The following is an 18,005-nucleotide window of genomic DNA, read 5'->3' as shown; positions in this document are numbered from 1 at the left end:
ATAACTCGAGATTCTAGTGAATAATTTTGCAATCCATGAGAAGTTTCCGCAGGAAATCTTTCAGGATTTTTTTCTGAGATTCACACAGAGGTTCCATCTGGAAATCCTCTAGGAGTTCCATGAAAAATAAAATCCTGATCGAAGACCATAATAAAGTCCAGAAGGACTTCCATTAGGAAGAAGTTCTTGGAAGGTGGAATACGTGGAGGAATATAGAAGAAATTCCGCGAAGAATCCTGACAGGATCCCACTAGAGATTCCTGATGAAATTTAGAATGGAAGCCTAAAAGAATCCCCGAAAAAAAATCAAGCAATTTTGAAACGAATTCCCAGAAAGATCACAGAAAAAAACCTAGTGTAATCGCAGCACACTGGGGCAGGATTGAAAATACATGGAAAAAACCTCTAGCTCGTCGAGATGTCGAGATCGACACTTGGTGTCTTCCAAGGTGTCTTCAGAGAAAATATTTCTATGAACAAGGTCGATATTCTGAACGGTAGCATATTTTTCTTACGTTATTCGCATAAAAGTCCTATAAGTCATTTTGGCCATCTTTGATTTTAGCGGTATGGTGGCTATTTATGCTTCAAAAGTTTGCCGAAGACGTCAAATTTCCAAAGCCTACTGTTCTTGAGATATTAATCGTTTTATAAAATACCTATCTAAAATCAAGTTTTTTCATTAAATTACGTTTGTAAACGAATTTAATGCCCGTTTTCGAGTTATAATAATGAAAAATACTAAAATAAAACATATATCGAAGAAATTAGTTGGAAAAAAACAAAATATGCATTGATTTTCTATAGAAAGTTCCTGAAAATCACGCAAAATGTATATAGGACGTTCTTGCAGTCGGGCAAGTTCGGGCAAGTTTTTTCATCGGCAATCACCTAAAAAATACATAAGCTTTCATGTAAATTTTTTTCACCGACATGATTTTTGATGATTTTTTTTAATAGCGTTCAAAGTTTACTGTTTTGTGTGAATTAGTACAACATTTTTGCGGATATTTTACCATGTTGTATGTTGCCAAGTGAACCATGAGAAGTATAAATGCAATCTAGTAACAGGTTTAGTTATTTTTAAGCTTCAAACAAATTGTAAAACACAAAAATGTCCTAAACACGCCATTTAGCCTTGGTTTTATCATTATCTTGTATAATCCTATTCAATAGAAATATTTTTTGTGTGTTCTATGATCTAAAAACTCACTTTTATTGGCGTTTCGGACATTTTTGTGTTTTACAATTTGTTTGAAGCTTAAAAATAATTAAACCTGTGACTAGATGGCATTTATACTTCTCACGAGAATAACCACCACCAGCTGCTCGACCTTCGAGAAGGGAGCCATCAGTGTAACATACGATGCCGTCTGAAATACTTCTCTCCAGATAACCAGATGTCCACTCTTCCCGGGAAGGGACGTGGAAAATGTCCTTAATGGGGAATTACAAGCAATTGTAAGATCACTTGGAGCACGGACAATTTTGTACCAATTCACCAAAAATGGAAACAACGAGGTGTGTGTGTTGATGTGCGGTTCGCAGGAGTTTTCTCTAGTAGACCGAGTACCCGTAGACGGTAAGTGCTAGAAAATGCTTCTTGTTTGAGATGAATGTGTAGTGGAGCAACGTCGAGGAGAGCTTCGAGCGCTGCCGTTGGGAATTGAAGAGAATGCTCCAGACATCGCCATTAAACACATCCTTTGGAGATGACCTAATTTTGATTAAACCGTTCTCATTTCGCCCTTTTGCCACCACAGAAGACATCCATAGGCCAATATTGGCCGAACAACAGTTGTGTACATCCATTTGATATACTTGGGTTTTAGACCCCAAGTTGTACCAAAAGTACGCCGGCATTGCCCGAAGCCATTCAAGCTTTCTTAATTTTGAACTCAATCAAGCTTGGAATCAAGAATGACTCCAACGTACTTTACCTGTTCAGTCACATTGATTTCAGAATCAAAGAGCCATAAAGGTCGAACGCCATTACGGTTTCGCCTTTCCGTGAAAAGAACAATAGATGTTTTACTCGGATTTACCTGAAAGGCGCTTTGCATCAGGTCGAAAAGGGTGCTGATGCACATACCGACTAACAATGTTAGGTAGTCGTCGGCAAAACCATAAGTAGGAAAACTCAACAGCGTATCTGCTGCAAATCGATTATTTGCAAAATGTATTCTTGATAATTCACTCAAATTGACCGTGGATAATGTTTGTCATATTCATCGCCCAACGTCATCCTTTTGAACTCAGTGGGCATACACAATTGTGCAGTCCTTCAATAAACTTCCATCAATGTTCAGAATTCGAGCAAATCCGGACGATGGTGATGTATTTTTAACGATGTGGAAGGTAGGAACACTTCGAAAAAAATAGTGGTTTCCATGCTTTATAATGATGTATGTGCGCTGCAATTTTTTCATTGCAACCACGGACAAAAAGAACAACAATGCAGCACCAAACTGACTGTGGTAATGTGCTTGGTAATGTGGGTTTGCGTTCACCAACAACAAGTAAACAATGCTGTGCATGTAAAGTGGGAAATTAAAATACTCGTAAATAATGTATTTTAATGGGAAAAGGTTGACTGCAAGCGATGTTCTTTGTTTTCGGTTCATGCAGACGACATGAAGTTTTGATGTTGATTCGAAACTGTAATTGGTGTAGTCTAAGGTGAAATATGACCTGAAAGGGTTCATATAGCCGAAGTGGTAATTGGGCGGGAGTTCATGGTGTGATGATGGTGCGTGCCTTCGATTCCCAGTCTTCTTCGCAATGGAAATACTCTTTACTTCCTTGAGCATAGAATCAGTGCCGTCGTGGTAAAATCAGAGCTGGTTACACAAGGATTCCAAATTTCAGCGCTTCCTATACTAGTACGCCTCCAAGGTAATGACTTAATTATTACACCTAGTTAAGATTTTATTCGAGAAAATCCTTCTGTGCAAAAATATTTCATAACTTGTTTTCTGTAGTTCTAGTGAAAAGGACATTCTTGCTGGAATTTATTCAGTGAGTATGGCAAGAAGTCTTCTTAAAATTTTTAGAAAATTCTCCAGGATTACATTCAGGAACACCACCAAAAAATCCCTTAGGGATTCTTTGAGGATTTATCAAACAATCTCAGGAATTTTGGCAGGAACCAAATTGTCGCAGGCTTTCTTAGAATGATTTCAGTAAAAATTCCTCGAAAGATTCCTCTAGGTATGCGTTCAAAATGCATCTTTGTAAATGGATTTCTTTGAAAATGTCTCCAGGGATTGCTTTATATATTCTTTCAGGAATTCCTACAGAAATTTCCTTTGCACTTCTTCAAAAGTTTCTCAAGAAATATTTCTCAAAGATACATCTTGAAACTGACCCACGGATTTCCTCAGATTTTTTTTCCCGATAATCATTCAGATTCATTCGTAATAAATTGAACGGACTTCTTGGTCTAATTGAATATGGTGCATGCTTATTTCTTTCATGTAATTCTTCAAGCTTTTCAGCAGAAATTTCTGCAGTAATATTGTCAGATTTTTCCAGAAGTTTTTCTTTGGAATTCCTACAAAAAATCTTTTAGTGATTTCTCCAGGAATCCCAGCAAATGTTTCTTCAAAAGATACAATTCCTGGACATTTTTTACAAAGATTATTATTATTATGTTAAACTGTTTATTACGGGGAAATTCAGCCCGAGGCTGGTTCATCGCCGTTTTACAAAGATTCGGATATCTATATATATATAAATGCAGTGGCATACGTGGGACCGCGCATAACTTGCGAACGGATGGTCCGATTTTGATCGTCTTAGTTTTGTTCTGTTAGTTTTCACCCAAGGAAGGTTTATGAGGCAAAAAACATGGAAAAATTGAGAGTTTTTTGAAAATCGATCTTCCATACATTTTGTGACCGAGGATTTGGGCTTGGATAGAAATTTGAAACGTCAAAAAACGCAGTAGGCAAGACAAAGTTTGCCGGGGACAGCTAGTTATTCTATAAAATCAAATTTTATTCCAAAACTGTTTACGAAATTATTGCTTGAATTTCTACAGAAGTTCCTTCAGGTATCACTACATTTATTCAGGAGTTATCTCGGGCGTTTCATTAAAAATTCTTCTAGAATATTCATAAGAGATTCTCCAGGCAGTGCTCCCCAAGGGTTTTCAGTTTTTTTTATTCAAATATTCTTTCAACAATTCCTGCAGAATCTATTCCTTAGCATTTTTAAAGGATTTGTTTAAATTATATGAATAGCTGCAGAAAGTTCTCGAGTTCTGTCAGATATTATTTCAAAGATTTTATCAGAACTTCATTGCTTCAATTACCTCAGTGGTTCTCTAAAGAATTCCTCCAGGTTTTATTTTTACCGTTTCTTTATTGTTTCAGCAGAATTTCCTTTAAGATTTTCATCGGGCACTTTTTAAGGGATTTTTGTGCATGAATCCCAGCAGCAATTGTATAAAAATAAATCTGAGAATTCCTTCAAAGGTATCTCCAGATTTTTTTCCAGGAATCGCTCCAGATGTTTCTCAGGCATGTTTTCCTTACAATTGTTTGCAGAATTTATCCCTGAGCCTCTAATGTTTTTTCAGGTATTCTCTTAGGTTTTATCTTAGGCAATCATCCAGCAATAATTTACAAGGTTACTCCAGAAATTGCTTTGGAGAAACTTTAAAAAATCCTTGATGACATTTCTGAACAAACCTAAATAGTCTCTGGAAATAAAATTATCTCCTCAAAGTAACTTCAGAAAGAAAAAACCTGAGGAGTTCCGTGATCAGAAAGGTGGACACTCCCCTGAAGTGTCGGATTGAATCACTTATCCTATGAACGTATGAGTACACTTCAGCGACATATTTGTGGTAGTGAAGAAATCTTCACTAAAACCCCAACAAACAAAACAAATCCCTTAAATTCTGAAAAGTCTTTGGAGATAAAAGAATTTCAGAAAGAAAAATCTGAGTAGTTCCGTAATCAGGAAGGCGGACACTCACCTGAAGTGTCGTCTTGAACCACTCATTCTATGAACGTATGAGTACACATTAGCGAAACTTATCATTCGGGTGTGGATATTTGTGGTAGTGAAGAAATCTTCAGTAAAATTTCTGTAGAAATCTTCGGAAGAACTTTGAATGGAGAAATATCCCAAGGAATCCCAGGGATAATCTTGAAGGAGTCCTAGGAGGAATTTCTTAAGAACCTCCTGGTGAATTTTCGCGATAAATCCTTGGCGAAATTCTTTTATAAAAAGAGAAATAAGAGGACGAATTTCGGAAAGAAAAACCTTATTACCCAAGAAACGTATAAATTAGCGTCTACTAGGAATACCTCTAAAGGAGTTTTCGTGAAATTCCTAAAAAATATTTTTTATTAAATTTCTTAATGGATAGGTGAAGAAATTATTAAAGTTATCCTTAGAAGAAGTGCCGGATAAATTTCTGGGGTTATACATCGGGATACATCATCAGATTCTAAAGCAATCTCTGTACGAACTCTTGCAGGAATCTTCGGATAAATTCCTGGCTGAATCACTGAAAACAATAGTGTCAGAATCTCTGCAGGATTTTCTGGGTGAATCGCTGATGAAATTTTTCGAACACATTCATGTGGAGTTTTTCAATGAAATTTCTGAAAAAATGCCTGAACAAATTTCTAATGTTATATCTTAAGATAAGTCTGAATAAAGAAGATAGAAAGAAACGGAAGGATTTGTTAAAGAATCTTTGGAAGAATAAAAAAAATCCTTTGAAAAATTCTGAAGGAATTTATGTAGAAATATCCGATGATTTTTTTTTAAACGAACCCATAGGAGAATTTCGAAAGTAATTCCTGGTTGAGTTTCAGATGAACCCGAAGAAGTCTGTACAAAATAATCCTTGGAATCCTTGGTATCCTTGGAAGGGAATATTTAGAACCCTGGAGAAACATCCTAAATAATCAGTGTTGTACCTTCCTGAGCAGGGCATACCTTACAAATACCATGCGAAGAGCAACATGTGCTCTAATACCTAAAATTGTTATTGCTGCGTTCTTCTACGAAATGTTATGAGAACATCATAATAACAGTTGGAGGTATTTGAGCAGAGTTTGGTATTGATGTAGTATTTGTTGGTTTTGCAGTGAAAATAACCGAATAACAAGATTTGCTATTACATCATGAAGTCATCGAACAAATGAAACATTTAATAACAAGATATGTTATTAGTTTGTTATTCAATAACTTTGGAATAACAAATACAGCACTGGAAATTTTAGGTATGCATTCATTATTGCAATAACAATACTTGCTATTTTCTAGGTATTATTTATACAAAATTTAGGTATTCGTTTTTGTTATTTTGCCTCTTATTACCACCTAATGAAGGGCATATCAAGGTATGGTAGTATTTAAGATAAATACCTTGATATGTTATTCACTTGTTATTTTCTTCTGCTCGGGTTTTAATTCCGCTTTATTTTGCTTATACTTTGAATAAGGATCAAATGATATGCAAAACAGGGCGGAATGAAAAGGTACAACACTGATTACACTCATTCGAAGAGGATATTCTGCTTAGAGGGTTGGAAAAGTCGGTACAAGTTTCATAAAGAATTTCTAGAAGAAATTCTGGAAAAAAAATTGCCGGGGGAGTTTCTAAAAAAACAATTGGTAGATTTAAAGACCGGATTCCCGGAGTAAGGCTGATACAAATTTAATTTTGACTTATTGTCCCCCCCCCCTTCAAACATTTTTGTCTAGATTTTGCATTTTGAGGGGGCAGACAAAAAATGTTTATCAAAATATGGGATTTTGCTAAAAATTCTTTAAGAAATCCGATGAGTTTTTAATGTTTTTTAGATTACATGTTTTATTATTTTTATCCTCCCCCTCTCGACCAGCCAAAGAGTGGTGGGACAAAAAGTGAAATAAATATTTGTAACGGCCTAATTTATGAAAGAATCCATGCAGGCATATGCACAGAAAAAAGCGATAAGGGAGGGGTTTTATGCATTTTTGATAAAAGGTTGAAGAGTAGTACGTGAACTTGAGGCAAAGGGAGGGGTTTAACTCACAAAGCTTGAGCATGACTCCATTGAACAGTTTTAAAAGCAGTCCATGGAAGATTTCCTTGGACAAATTTATGGAGAAATCTCTAGCAAAATTTCTTAAAGAATCCATGGCAGAATTTCTGAAGGAGTCTGTAGAAGGTTTGCTAAGGAAAACATTAGAAATAATTCTGGAGAAACCTTTAATTATTCGAAAGAATGCATTTTTTAGGGAATCCATGGATGACTTTCTGAAAAAATTCTTGTAAGAAATCCTTAAAACATCTATGGAGGATTTTTGTTTAAGGAAACCCATGGAAGCTTTTCTAAAGCAATTATTGTAGAAATTTATAAAGGAGTTCTAGAAGAAATTCAGATGAGATACATGGACAATATTCTAAAACATTTTCAGGAGAAATCTGTGAAAGGAAGGAATTCCTGGAGGGTTTTCTAAATGAATGCGGGGTAAATTTATGGGATAATCTCTAGAAAATTTTGAAGAAAATTCTAAAAAAGCTATAGAAATCAAGGGAAGATTTCCTGAAAGATTTCTTAGAGAAATCGCCGAGGGCATTCATCTAGGAATTTCTAAAGATATGAGAAACTAAAGAAATGCTTGGATAAAATTTCCGAATGAAACATTGTACAATTTTGCATACCTAATGTCTTAATTTTTTTTCCTAGATTGTCTTTTGAAAAGTGCTACATTTTTAACTGATTTTTTTTTTCAAATGTGTTTATAAAAATCTATTCCTTCACAAAAGTGTTGTATTGGTGTCAAGTTTCAAGAAAAATGTTGGAAAAATCTAAATTGGGCTCTGCACTGAAAAAATCAATTTTTCAAATACAAAGCCGATTTAAAATAAAACATCATTTTTTATTTTGATCAAATTTTGTATGAAGATAGCTAATTATGTTCCCTACCAGCCGTCCATATATCACTAGATGGGTACTTGTAACAAAAAAAAAGGTTTTCTAACAAAAACTGTTTTATATCCAATTTTTTAAGTGTATTTTGTTATTAAAACTTAATCAATGAAGGTCATAATCATTCCAGACCCCAAAGAAACTCAATTGTCTAGGCGATTTTGACTTATTTATTCAATCTTTTGGAAGATTTTCTAAATTTTAATAAATACTACATTAAAAGGACATTAATATTAGGCTGAGTGTACCAGTTATCGCCATACTGGTTCCCTATTTGGCCATTATGATTATTTGAGGATGTAATGTTTTATCGCAATATATGACGATTTTTGCCGCACATCGTATTGGGTGTTGGCAGCAAACACTCTCACAGAAAACATTGAAACTTTTTGGGTACGTTTACATTGACCAGATAAGCCACTTTGCATACTTAGTTTTTTTTATCTAGACTGTCTTTTTAAAAGGACTGAACTTGTTAATCGATTTTTTTTTCGAATGTGTTTGATACTAAAGAATGACTGATCCTACAAAAAATGTAGCATTGAAGATTATCTTAAAATAAGCCAAGCATTAGGAAATTTTTAAGAATTTAAAATTCTTAAAGAATTTTTAAAAATATTTTTATTCAGTGTAGGGCTCAATTGAGAATTTTCCCTTTTTTTCTTATTTTGTGACAATCACCCATACATCTTTTTTGTAGGAGTGGAGTTGTCGTTTTTTTATAAAACTCATTTGAAAAAAGCAGTCTTTCTCAAAAAACATTCTAGAAAAATAGGAATTAAAAGTGGCTTCTCTAGTTAAGGTAAACGCACCAAGAAAATTTCATTGTGATCTGCGAGAGTACTGCCAACATTTGTTCTAGTTGGCGCGAAAACCGTCTATACCTAAAAAAGTGGAAGAAAAATTCAAAAAAGCCCATTCCATAATGAAGCGTTTTTTTTCATTGAATTCCATTGAATTCAACGGGTTTCAAAAAAACCCACCATGACAAAGAGAACAAAACTGCTGAAAATACATAAGTTCCCCTATTTTAGGGCGCTCAGCTTATTCCCAAGGGAGAGGTTTTGAGGGTAAACCCTTCCCATTTGCCAAATAAGTGCCACCCCACCTTTTACTGAAAAAATAAAAAAATCTTACAAAATGTCGCCTTTTATGTGCACGGATCTTAATGGCTCAAAAATATCGATAAATTCAATTATTTGTTACACGCAGTTTTATAAATTTTGATATTTGTTTTTTTTTATTTTTTTTTTGAACATCTCTATACTTTTATATATTATTATGAAGCCAATTAGGGCTACTCTTTTCTTAATGTAAAATATTCTAATATTTTGTAATTATTGTTAAAACATTTTGATCTTTGTGCCTGTCTCGTACACTGTGTACTGGAAAGGCTATATGTTCACTCCAAAAATGACTTTTTGATAGAAGGCTCGGAGTGTCGAGTCACTTATACCAATCAACTCAGCTCGACGAATTGAGATGATGTCTGTATGTGTGTATGTATGTGTGTATGTATGTGTGTATGTGTGTGTGTGTGTACAAATAAACTCACATCACTTTTTGGCAGTAAACCTCAACCGATTTTAACGACCGACGGTTCATTCGGCGGGGAATCTGGTCCCATTGTTTCCTATTGAAAATGGTTCGGATCGGTCCAGCCGTTCCGGAGTTATGGCCATTCAGGTGTTCCGGAACGGTACCCCAGGAAGGGACCAGATATGAAAACGCATCAAACCTATGCATGCGACACATCAAACCATGGCATTTTCGATAACCTGATGAGCGGTAAGCAGAAAAATAGTCCAAGACCATATCTGAACCGGTAGTGTTCCGGAACCGTTTCCGGGTGTCCTGCCGGAAGTGGCCAAATATACAATTGAACCAAACCCATACATGCGACACATCAAACCACAGCATTTTCGATGACCCGATGGACAATGAGCAGGAAAATCATCTCAGACCATATCTGAACCAGTAGTGTTCCAGAACCGGTTCCGGGGTTCCCGCCGAAGTGGTCAAATCTGAAAGAGAAACAAACCCGTGCATGCGTCACATCAAATACCGGCTTTTTAGATTACCTAATGCAACCAGGCCAGCGAGTGTTTCGGAATCGGTTTTGAGTGCCCGGAAGAGGCCAAATATAAAATTAACCCAAATCCAGGCATGTGACACATGAAATCGTGGCTTTTGCGATAACCTGATGAACAGTTAGCCAGAAAATAGCCTTAGATCACACTAGAGACAACTGGTAGTGTTTCGGAATTGGTTCTGAGAGTCCCGTCGAAATTCTCAAACCCTGCATGTGACACCTTTAATTTGCAACGTTTTTGGTTAACCGATGAACCGTTAACAAGACAATAGTGTCAGACCATATTTGGTTCAGCCGGTAGTTACCCGGAATCAGATCCGGGTAGTAAAATGTAAAATTCAACCAAACCCATGGATGCGGTACATCAAATCACGACCAGTCTTGACGACATTTGACACTTTTTACTACCTGCATTTCGCTACCGCAGTCGTGTGTCAGCTTGCTTTGTTATATTCGTGCGCTACCGTTACCTCTTAAACACAACACGAGCAGTAGAACGAAGATCAATAAACATAAGAAAGGGCCAAATTAATGTCATCTGACACGATGACATTTGTCTAATTCTAGCTTTACGCATTGATTTTCAGCCAATTCCGATTATGAATGTTAATATTAGTTTATTCTTGCATGTTGCATTGAATGCGACACATAGATGGGCAATATAACTCTTATTATGGAAGAAGACAGGAATAACAAAAGCCGAACCGTCTCCTGAAGCCGCTATCGTCGTGAAGTGCATTCGTTTGACATTTTTGTTTCGAACAGTAGTTTGATTGCTTGTGTTGCGAATGTCGGAGACAAAGGAGGCCCAATATCGACGAAAAGGTTCAAATGACTGTGATCTCTAACAAGACTGATCACGACTTATCGACAACCTGATGGAAAAATAGGATCAGACCACAGATTCCCGGTAGTGTTGCGGGTTCAGCTGTGGCTTCGAAAGTGATTAGAAGTAAAAGTGAATCAAACCCATACATGCGATAAATCAAATCGCGGTGATTAAGTGAAGGTGGAAATAATCTCAGACCATAGTTGGGACAACCGGTAGTGTCATGGAATCAGATCCGGGTATACCACCGGAAATTACCAAATATAAAAATGAACTAAACCCATACATACGACACATCAGATCGCAGATTTTTTGATAATCTAATGAACGGTTAGCAAGAAAATAGCCTTAGATCACATTACAGACTAGCTGTTGTGTAGCAGAACCAACGTTCATGTGAAAAATTAAATCATGGCTTTGTTTAATGGCCTGATAAACGTTAGGTATGAACAACAGTGACGAATAGGTCTAAGTTCTCATATATGAAAGAGAACAAAATATAGACAAATCCAAAGCGATCTCATCAAATCGTACCATTCCAGATTCCTAAGGTATAAATTTACAGCAGGATGGGTCAACGTTGAATAGAAATATAAGAATTTGATCGCGTCAACAGAAGATGGCGGCTGTTTTAAAAAATTTTGAGCTCTATACACAGCAAAAAATATCTTGTGATATCACATCATTTTCGCTGCACATCAGTCGCGTCGTAAAACTGATGTACAGATTACACTCTTTTCACGCAGCATATTAGCCGCCGCAGCTTGAAAGTGGGTCTAGCAATCGCTAGAACCATATCGGTAGATGAATCATATATAAGTAAAATATTGGCATGGATTCGTACACAGATCCGTTGATTGTGAGGCATATCCCTTACCTCTCGGCTATTTCACCGAGTTACAAGGAAGGTGATACATATGATACTGTTTCCAAATATCGGGTGGAATGGGTTTGTTGACACTTTCAGTGCCAATCAGGATGTACATGGTAAGTGTGATAATTGTTGGAAATCGATGTATACGAGTGTGATTACGTTCGAAAATGGAAACATCGCCAGAAATTACGCGCCTGGATATTACAAAATTATTTGCTGTGAAACTATGTAAAATAAGTGTATTTGGTATGGGAAATATGTTCGGAGTCCACCAGAGTATCCAAGATAGCGGTCCAAAATCCAAGATAATGGCCCAGTATTCAAGTTAGCGCCTATTTGAAATGATTTTAAATTCTTGCATTATGGGTATATTTTGTATGAAAATATGTCCAGAATTCAAAATTTGTAATCAGAAAACCCAAGCTGTGCGCTGTTTCACAAGGTCTGCAATATGACTATAGTTTGAATGGGGAAGAATGCCGGTTTTCGTCCAAAACTGGTAACCAGAGATCCATAAACGATATGCCAAAATTCAATACGGTGACTATTTTATGTAATTTTAGGTGCAGAATCCAAAAATGAATACCAGAACATCCAAGATGGTGTCTCAATGTTCAAGATGGCGCTTAGTTTAGTTGGGGTAGATATCCGGAGTCAAAAAATGATGACCGAAATTTTACGGCTTCATAACACTTGTTTGGTGTGAATTTTGGATCGTTGTCTTATATTTTCTGAATATTGGATGTTCTGCTAATATGAAATGTATCCATATTGAGTAGATTTAGCAAGCAGTTTCCATTTTGTATTTATGGCAATGTCATCAACACGTCGCTTGAGTTTTGTTGAAAGAATATTTTAAAGCACGAGAAAGGCATCATCACCGCTAGGTGGATTAATTAGGGTTTTTCATGAATCTTTTTTATCCGTGTAACTTTCAGGAAAACTGTTTCAGAGTGTATTGAACTCCTCTCAACTCTGTTGATTGGGAATTTTTTTAATATGTAAATTGTTGCGATTTGATACAAAAGAGACAATGACATCTGTATGATGACCAGACATTAATGTTGAGACGATTTTTTTGAAAATGTAAATACTGTTTAACCGTCCTTTGAAATTAGGATCATTTTTGACCCAAACCGTACACTAGGTCAGCGAGCTGCTGCCAACATGATGCAAAAGGAAGCTTAAAAGACACCAAAAACCATTTTGAGGATATCACAACAGTCCAAACTTTCAGCCAAAAATAAAAAAAAAAGTTCGATTTACTTGAAAAAAAAAAAACAAGAATAGGCAAGCTATACCCTGCTTTAAGGTGGGATTAGGCATTGAAAGGGTTAAGAGCAAAAGTTTAGGTAAGAAAAAGTGCCCCAACCCCATAGTTTTAAATCCGACTCTATCTTTAAAGACCTGCAATTCGAATTGACTCCACGTTGAAGTTTTCACGTTAAACATATTTCTGGTTGTGGCTGTAGTATGCTTTATATTTTGACTCGTTCTGGATAAAATAGGACGATCCTGAATCTACATAACTCACGTTGTCACTTTTTTTCTAAGTTATGGTTTATTCAAAATATCCGTTATTATTGGATTTTTTTAGACTTTCTGCATAAATCCGGAACAATGTCAATGATTCCATGAAGAAGAACTATTGCTTTATGTAGAAACGCTGATTTTTAAAAAATACAATAAATACAATACTAAAGAAGAAAACTCTGTAGTTTCAAGAAGTTCTATGGGATCAGTACTGTTGTCCACTATTTCATCCATAGCTAGCAAATTAGCGCACTTCACTCTCCAAGGTCACCACTCGTTCATCAATATTAGAAACACCAGTGCACTGTCCCCAATAAGAAGCATCACCAAGCACCGTAGCAAGCCCAATCCCAATCCCCAATCTAATTTCCAGCTGTGGCTCCTACCTACCTTTTTCAACATTTCCTCCAGTGACTCCATATCGAGATTGCAGTGCAGATTGTTGTTCAGCATCGGGTTGGAACAGTAGTACTGCTTGGAGTGCAGCAGCTGGAGCTTCTTCTGTCCTCCTCTGATGTCCTCCCGCTGCTCTTCGTCCTCCTGCTGGCTGTGGTGGTGCTGATGATAAAAGTGCACCAACGACGACACCTGAGCCGAGGCCGGAGCCGGAGGAGCGAGATTGGGAGTCGTCTGAGTGGCGACAGGGGCCTGGAAGTGCTGGTGCTGGTGCTGATAGCGCTTCCGACCGGCAACCGGCGTACTGCGGGCCGAATTGTACAGGTGATCTACTAGCAGCGAGTGGCCTCCTTTCGGTGGTGGCGTCTCCAGCAGAAGCAGAATCGTCGACAGGTCCATTATAGTGGCAGCAATTGGGTCAAACTCTGCGGTTTCGATACGATGATGCGAACAAGCGGCGGCGGCAGCAAAGCGGAAACTAAAGTCGAAGCGAAGCAATTGGCAAGCACCGAGTTATACATCAAATCCCAATGCGGGCGTAGATAGCTGCGAAGAAAGGTTTCAAGCAGGACACACTTGCTGCGTGTGCCGAATTTCTTCTTTTGGAATACGTTTCACTTCAATTTCTTCACTTTCGTTTCAATCAAGGTTGTTTGCCACTTGACCAACGATCCACCTTTCAATACACCAGTAGGCTTCGCCTTTCTCTTTTCACTCAATCACACTAACCCGATCTGTATACAGATAGTACACTACAGTGCCTAAAGACTCCCATCAAGCTGGACACAGTACACCATCAACCAAGTACACAGCAGCAAAGGAATTTATACAATAAAAGCGCACAAAACTTCGAGCTGAGTGATGCAATCTGATGTCCTCCTCGGAGGAATTTCCCGTGCTCAAAGCCAACCAAGCGAACGCAGCTCCAACCAAAGCACCAAGCGTAAAAGCGACACCGAATTCCCTTGTAAGGGTGCGTTCACATTCACGGCTTCTTCGTCTTCTCGTTCTTCCCCTTTGGGTCTATTCACACTTCTTCAACTAGACAACCTCCAGGACCGCAGGTCCTGGGAATCCCCGTTTTAAACGCGGCGATTTAATTCGAGAACAGCACCCCTAGTCTTCTAACTAGCTGGGAGGCCCCACTCGGGGCGGACAACTCACGGCAGCAACCCATCCGGCTCGGTCGACGGCTAACCCATAACTGCGGAGTTATCGTCGTCGTCTCGACTGGGTCGACTCTGTTGGCAATCTACCATCAGGACGAAATCCGTCGAGTCGGCCAGGATAAAGCATCAGCATCTCCCACGCGGCTGTTCTCACTTTCGCTCTCGCTATCGGGGGTTTTCCCGGGTGGAAATCGCACGGAGCAAACATAAACAAAGCAACTTTTGTTCTCAATGGGAGGAAAAATTGGCACGATGAGAGAGGGAGAGTGAGAGCGCACGGGCGAGAGTCTGGATAATGTTATCCTGTGAAGGAATGTGATTCGGTGCCAGCGAGGATGAAAACGAGGGAAAATTTCCCTGTTTTTCATCGTTGTAGGGCAGACTCCGATAAAGGGCAAAGGAAAAAGGGAAATTTGGCTTGAGCGATGGCAACGTAGCAGGCAGCGGCTCATTCGGCGTTCGACAATCGTAGGTGGCTGGTCCGTTGGGAGATACCGATGACAGAGTGCTTTGTGTGTGTTATCGTCGTGATTGAAAAGTCTGCCCCCGTTAAACTCAGCGGTGCAATTGATCATAAGAAATTATTGGGTTTCTCTTCAATGTTTAGACTACTGTGATAATTTGATAATCCACTGAATTATCATTTTCTAGCGACATTTTACTCTAATCAAACTTATTTTGTTTACCTATTGTGTATCCGACGCTCTTGTCATGAAATCAACCGAACTTGTTTACGCTAGCCGCTGCGAAGTCGTGTGCGAAATTCGACTTTGATAATAATAAATTTGGGTCGAGTCTAAATGGGTGAAAATGTCGTAATAATGTGTGATTAATTTTAGTGAAGTTAATAATCGATAAAGGAATTATTTCAATATCTATTAGCCTGTTATTGTTGTTTGCTATTTATAATTTAAAATAAACCAGACAAGAAATAGTTAATCTTTTGCGTCACAATCGCAATTATTCAAATGTGACGCAAAAGATTAATAATCACAATCTTGACTTCTTTTACACAACTATATTTTACATAAAATCAAAAAACAAAAATGTATTCACCTCTAGGCGATAGTGCCTTTCCGTACCTTGATTGTTACGTGTATTTCGAAATAAAAACAAATTAGAAACTTTCAATTAACTTTTAACATAGAAAACTGCACGCCGCGGTTGCTAAGGTAATAGTTATTTATGTAACGAGTTGCAAAAAGTTGATTTTTTCAGTACGAGTCGTACATTTATCCAACGAGGCTTGCCGAGTTGGATAAATACGAAGAGTGCTGAAAAAATCGAGTTTTGCAATGAGTTCCATACAAAATTTTATGCAATGATTTTTTCATAATGCAACCCATTTGAGTTGCATAATGTTCATAATGCAACTCAAATGAGTTGCATTATGAACATTATACAACTATTTTTTATTATGCAACTCATTTTAGTTGCATAATGAACCAGTTCGGAAAAAATGGCCATTATAATACCAAAATGAGTTATATCTATATATATAAAAATGCAGTGGCATACGTGGGACCGCGCATAACTTGCGAACGGAAGGTCCGATTTTGGTCGTCTAAGTTTTGTTCTGTTAGTTTTCACCCAAGTAAGGTTTATGAGGCATAAAACATGGAAAAAAATGGAGTTTTTGAAAATCGATCTTCCATACATTTTGACCGGGGACTTGGTCTTGGCTAGAAACTTGAAACGTCAAAAAACGCAGTAGGCAAGACAAAGTTTGCCGGGGGCAGCTAGTTAAATATAAATTATGATACCGAATTGCATAAATTCTTTTATGCTATTTCTCATCGTAATAGGCTGTTTTATCTCACGCGTATCTTCCTGGAAGAGGCCTACTTTCCCACATCAAATTAGCAGTGCTGTATTGGTTCATTACAGCACTGATTTGCGTTGCGACTTTCCTAACATACATAGCTATGAACATCAGTGTGCAGTTTGATGATAAAGTTTTAATAAAAGCTATCCTCAAGCGGTAATTTCTTAAATCGCAAAAAACGTTGCACGCAACTCTGTGCAGAACTCGCTTTTTTACAGCACTCGTCGTAATTATCCCACTCAGCAAGCCTCGTCGCGTATTAAACTGCTGTTAAGTCTTCGACGTCAAAATGTGCAAGACTTCTTTCCGCGCTTTCTCCTCAAACTTTTTCCAGGACTTCTCGCTCCAAGAGTTTCTTTTGGGATTATTCTGGGTAATTATTGAGATTTCTTGCAAAAGTTTTCTCTAGGAACCTTCCAGGATTTTCTTCTGAGGTTCCTAAACAAGTTTCATCTGTTATGCTTCCGATAATTCTTATTGGTAATCGTTTAGGATTTCTTAAGGGTTTCTTTCTGAGATTCCTTCATAAGTTTCTCGTAGAATTAGAAATAGGAACACTCACATGATGTTTCATAGCTCAGAAGCATACTTTCAAGGAACGGTATATGGAAGACTTTTACTTTATGATTTTGCCTCTAAAAATTTGCTGGAGGGCCCATATAGCCGAGGCGGTAAACGCACGGGTATTGAGCATGACCATGCTGAGGGTGACGGGTTCGATTCCCGGTCGGTCCAGGATCTTTTCGTAAAGGAAATTTCCTTGACTTTCTTGGGCATAGAGTATCTTCGTGCCTGCCACACGACATACACATGCAAAATGGTCATTGACAGAGAAAGCTCTCAGTTAATAACTGTGGAAGTGCTCATAGAACACTAAGCTGAGAAGGCAGGCTTTGTCCCAGTGAGGACGTTACGCCAAGAAGAAATAGATAAATTTGCTGGATAGAGTATGGGTCTCACAAATTTCCCAAATGAAGGAGAACGTGCCTCTGGAGCCGACCTACTGATTGGTCGAATACGCATGTCAAAGTCGTGATGGAACTGTGAAAGCGACTTTCCACGAGGTGGCAATTTACATTGCCTTCACAGCTCCCTCACGACTACGGTAGTTTGGTATGCATGCGCAAAACAGCAAGTAGGTGTACATCTTTGCAAGTGAGTGTTCCCATCCTTGCCAAGTATACCCCCAGGTGTGCCCTAACAGGTTCGTTCCATTGTTCTCTATGTGACTCCTCGTGGATTTTCTTCTTAGATAACACGAGGGACTCTTCCAGAAAATTCACCAGATATTTTTCTTTGGATCCCTCGTGATGTTTTTTTCAGAAATTCATTCCGGGTTTCCTT

The 18,005-nt window shown here is 37.8% G+C and overlaps 1 protein-coding gene across 14 annotated transcripts in view; it reads right to left on the bottom strand.

Annotated features, from left to right (window-relative positions):
• The window catches only part of LOC109432457 (uncharacterized protein CG43867), a 917,308-nt gene that overhangs the window by 333,609 nt on the left and 565,694 nt on the right, over window positions 1-18,005 (bottom strand). The window contains exon 1 of one of the 14 annotated variants that reach the window (XM_062860252.1): window positions 13,662-14,868. The exons of the other annotated variants lie outside the window; for them this stretch is intronic. Within the exon in view, the coding sequence (XP_062716236.1) occupies window positions 13,662-14,066 (405 nt within the window). The 5' untranslated portion in view covers window positions 14,067-14,868. Of the gene's footprint in view, window positions 1-13,661; window positions 14,869-18,005 lie in introns of those variants that run through there. 14 annotated transcript variants of the gene reach the window in all.

This window comes from Aedes albopictus, chromosome 3 (assembly GCF_035046485.1).
Source record: "Aedes albopictus strain Foshan chromosome 3, AalbF5, whole genome shotgun sequence".
Classification (NCBI taxonomy): Eukaryota; Metazoa; Arthropoda; class Insecta; order Diptera; family Culicidae; genus Aedes; species Aedes albopictus.
Note: the sequence above shows the minus strand (reverse complement) of the source record. Positions and strands in the feature narration are given on the sequence as shown.